This window comes from Colias croceus, chromosome 22, assembly GCF_905220415.1.
Source record: "Colias croceus chromosome 22, ilColCroc2.1".
Taxonomy (NCBI): domain Eukaryota; kingdom Metazoa; phylum Arthropoda; class Insecta; order Lepidoptera; family Pieridae; genus Colias; species Colias croceus.
Window position 1 is genome coordinate 1,740,088 of NC_059558.1, and position 4,256 is coordinate 1,744,343.

The 4,256-nt window shown below is 32.1% G+C and overlaps 1 protein-coding gene across 1 annotated transcript; it reads left to right on the forward strand.

Annotated features, from left to right (window-relative positions):
- Positions 1 to 239: 239 nt before the first annotated feature.
- LOC123701643 (kallikrein-15-like) lies at positions 240 to 3,612 on the forward strand. The gene is made up of 5 exons (XM_045649128.1): positions 240 to 410; positions 846 to 989; positions 1,562 to 1,673; positions 2,734 to 2,907; positions 3,203 to 3,612. The coding sequence occupies exons 1-5, from the start codon at positions 319 to 321 to the stop codon at positions 3,407 to 3,409; spliced, it is 729 nt and encodes a 242-aa protein (XP_045505084.1). The 5' UTR covers positions 240 to 318; the 3' UTR covers positions 3,410 to 3,612.
- The last annotated feature ends 644 nt before the right edge of the window (positions 3,613 to 4,256 follow it).

Consider the following 4,256-nt stretch of genomic DNA (forward strand, 5'->3'; position numbering starts at 1 on the left):
AACCTCCTCCTTTTTTTTGAAGTCGGTTAAAAAGAAACTTTATAAGCGTTTTACGCCATGATAAAACCAAAATAAATGGTGAAAAATTTTTTTAAGCTCTAAAATCTAAAAATATTTCGAAAAACATACTTCTAATAGAGATAAAAAATAAAAGTTTTTAGTAATTTTTCAACAAAAATCACCATGAATTATAATTTTGTAGTTACATTAATAATTAATATATTTCAAATAATAAAAATAGATGCTACAGACACTAAAAATTTGAGCCAAGAGCTCTTTGAACATTCGGTTGTAACAGACACCGAATCATTTCCATACATGGCAGCCATTTTGAAAAAATCTGTTTATATTAGTGCTGGTGCTTTAATAGATGAAAGTTGGATCGTTACTGGGGCTGATTCTTTATACACGTAAGTTATTAAAAAAAAAACAATACTTAATTAACGAAAATTTTATTTACGTCTAGCTAACATAATTTGTAGAGAAGATGATACATCTTGCTATCTTTGTTACTCTATTTTGAATTTAAGTTTTATAAAGATAAATATTACGTATTACAAAGCGATTCAAAATATTCTTGAGTTAAATTAAGAAATAGTAGCTTAAAGTTTTTCATAAAAACAATATTTTTTTTTTGCAAAACTTAAGAATTATCCCAAAGGCAAGATTTTTCACAAAACTTAGGATTTAATTTTGGCCCGATTTCCAAGAAAAAAATTATCGCTAAGTGTTACAATTTTACACAAAAAGTAGTATAGTTAGGTGACCTAAAAATTGCCCTTAAGAGTCAAAGAAATAAATAATAATAAATAACTTATTTCATCCAAAGTTCCATAAATCAACAGGTTACATGATCTCTCTCGTGTACTGCGCGTGCGTCTCGGCAGCATCAACTATAAGAAAGGAGGGATCCTCTCTCCGGTAAAACTGTTCCACATCCACCCACTCTTCGATGATAACCAGCCGCAGTATGACGTTGCTCTCATCAGGTTTATTTTGTTTTATTTATAAATATAAATATTTCAGGACATTTTTTACACACGGCACGGTCTGATTCCATACTAAGGTTTCGCTTGTTATGAAAACCAGATAAATAAATACTTATAGATAATTGACATCTGGGTGTTAATCAGAGAGCAAACATCTATGTTCATCACACAAATATTTGTCCTGGGTGGGAATCGAACCCACGACCTCTGGCTTGAAAGGCAGGATCACTACCAACCAAGCCAACCGGCCAGTCAATGTTATTGTTATTTAAATCATCCAACACCTGTTATGGGTCCTCTTTACAATGGGCAGCATTGGGCGAGTAGAGGCAATCACGATAATGTAGAGGGCCTAAATGTCTATAGGCTGTAATAATTGTAGTTAATATTTATTCATAATCGCCGTAATGGTGGCAAACATCGACGATCATTTGTTGGGCCAACGCTCTCGATTGTGAAGATTCATAAACAATGATGATCATCATAAACATTTAGTCCCTCTAATGCTTCTACTCGCCCAACAGTGTGAAGAGGGCTTATAGAGATTTTGTGACAACTATCGTGGTATATAGGTTGGCGGAACCAGTTCGATTGACGCCAAGAATCAACCCTATACAGATGTTGAAGAGGCTGCATGATGTAGTGGTGTCGCATTTCATTGTTACGGGATGGATGGCTGCACAGGTAATAATGTTTATTTAATTTAGGTAAGTACTATGATTTTCTCTACTATACTATTCATACTTAACCATATCTACTATCCTCTCTCTCGTTACTCGTATTATTATTGCCCTACACAAGCTAGACTTACCATACTACTTCCATTATCTAACTTATCTAACGTACTACTAATAATATTAAAACTCTTTTTTGCATTCTGATGTAATACCTAATAAGTACATGATACATATTATGTAATCATGTATATATGATAATATCACACAATATACCCTACTGAAAAACAATCTCAAGCCTACAACGTATAGAGAAAAAGAGGGTGTAAACAAACAGTTAATATAATTAGTATTTCTTAGCATTTTATATAACGATGTTCAACTAATTAATTAGTTTCATAAACAGTAAACAGAACCTAGAAAACATGTCAGTAATTAATAATTTAATTCATATAAGTAGTTTTTTCTCTGACGAAACCCACATAATAGAGAATACATAATAATTTGATTTATTATTTGGACATAAGACATTTTTATTACTGTATTCCTATAGAGTATAGGCAATCAGATATTTGGCCAAAAGCATTTTCTTAGCTTTGCGCTTTTCACGCAAAAACAATTGAGTGATTTAAGGGAAAACCTTCAGGAAAACTGTTTTGATATAGAGGTTTGGGTAATATTTTATTATCTAGTTGTCTTTAGAAGATTTTGTTATTTTGGCTTGTTAATGGTATTAAGGATTCGATTATTATTTTAAAAGCATTGTTTTCATCTAACGGTGCATTTAACATAGACAAACATAGAGCTGGAGCTAGAGCAAGATCATTGTTTCCTGATATTTTAGTGTAAACGAAAACTCGTATTTAGTGTTGTTCATTAAAAGAACATTGCATAGAATCTTTTCGTACGCACTAAAAACAACGAAAGAATGCTCTACGCCTGTTTACACTAAAATAATTTGACATAGTGGGTTTAGAATAAGCATCCGTTTGATGTAAATGCACCGTAACCTATAGTCCAAAATATAGACAACTTATGACAGCTACTAACAACTGTTAATAATATTACAGAATCACAAAATCACAAGCCACAAATCAACGGAGATCAAACGGCGTCGACTGCTAACTGTATCGCACCTACATCCTACAGATGTGGATGACTGCTCTGAAGAACTGGAAGTTCAGGGCATTAATAGTACTGGAGTGATGTGCCTGGATACACCTAGTGGAAGCGATCCTTGTCTGGTTATTGCTTTTTTCTGTGCTTTTTATGTTTTATTGATTTTTAAATAAATAAATATTTCAGGACAATTTTCACACACGGCACGATCTGATCCCATACTGAGTTTTCGCTTGTTTTATGGAAACCAGATGGCTGATAAACATACATATATAATTTTAAATAAATACTTAAATAGATAATTAATACACAGACACAGAGTAAACATCTATGTTATTTATATACAGTTCTTTTTGAAGTGCTTTTGGTTGTTCCTAAAAGGACTCTCACTCTCACTCACTCTCACTCTCACAATTTCAGAGGGACATAGGCGCTCCTGTGGTCCTGAACGGTATCCTCTGGGGGATCATCTCATCCTGGAGATCAGAAGACTGCGACGTGGAAGCTGGTGCCACCTTCGTGACCCTGGTCTCTCATGTAGACGTCAGCTCCTGGATCCATGCCACCATACACAGCCACAAGTGGACCAGGAAGCATGTCGTTGATTATGATGATAATTTTATTTAGCTGAAAGAAAGAAAATTATGTATTGTAATAAATAAAATATAGTAATGAATAGAATGTTTTGTTAGTAAATAATACCTAGCTTATTAAAAATTGAGTACAGTAAATGTCTGGAAGATATTATGATGCAGGTATGGCATTAACTTTTAACAAAACAACTTTTTTAAATATTTTTTCTGTCTGCCAATTAAATTGTTTAAACTATAAGAATGTGTGACGTGTGAGTGATTAGCCTGTAAGCTATTAAAAAAAAATAGCGTAATGTTGCATTTTTATTTTACTCATTTAATCGTCTAAAATACATGTCATAAATATAAAAAAACATAAATTTAAAAACAAATAAAAACATTCCTCAAGGACCACTCTATTTGTAAAAACTGTTTCAAAATCCGCTGCGTAGTCTTAAAGATTTACCTAAGGATGGCCAGGCAGAAACAGCGACTTTGATTTTTACTATGTAATTATATAAAACATATTATAACTATTCGCATTAAACAACATAATATTTATTAGAATAGAATATAATAGAAAACACTTTTTTGTACAATGCACACAAGAACAAAATTTTCAGAATTACTGCTAATTGCTATAACAAAGCAAATCTATTTCAAAATACATACAATTTTTGACCGACGGTCGAAAACTACACGATTCTTGCATGCTATAAAAAACAAGCTTATTTATCAAAAAGCAAAATAAACTATAGTTAGGTCATAGTGGAATAGAATGCCAAGCTAGATTATACTAAACCCTCTAAGTTATAACCGGTAGCGATTTGAGGTTAATATCATAAGGGTGTTTCTAGAATCTACTAAAAATATTATTACTTATAAAAAAATATTACTTATTT

Coding starts and splice junctions, on each gene's coding strand:
- LOC123701643 (XM_045649128.1), top strand. CDS start 319: ATGGCAGCCATTTTGAAAAAATCTGTTTATATTAGTGCTGGTGCTTTA. Junction 990..1,561: donor TATGACGTTGCTCTCATCAG/GTTTATTTTGTT, acceptor CGTGGTATATAG/GTTGGCGGAACCAGTTCGAT. Junction 2,908..3,202: donor GTGGAAGCGATCCTTGTCTG/GTTATTGCTTTT, acceptor TCACAATTTCAG/AGGGACATAGGCGCTCCTGT.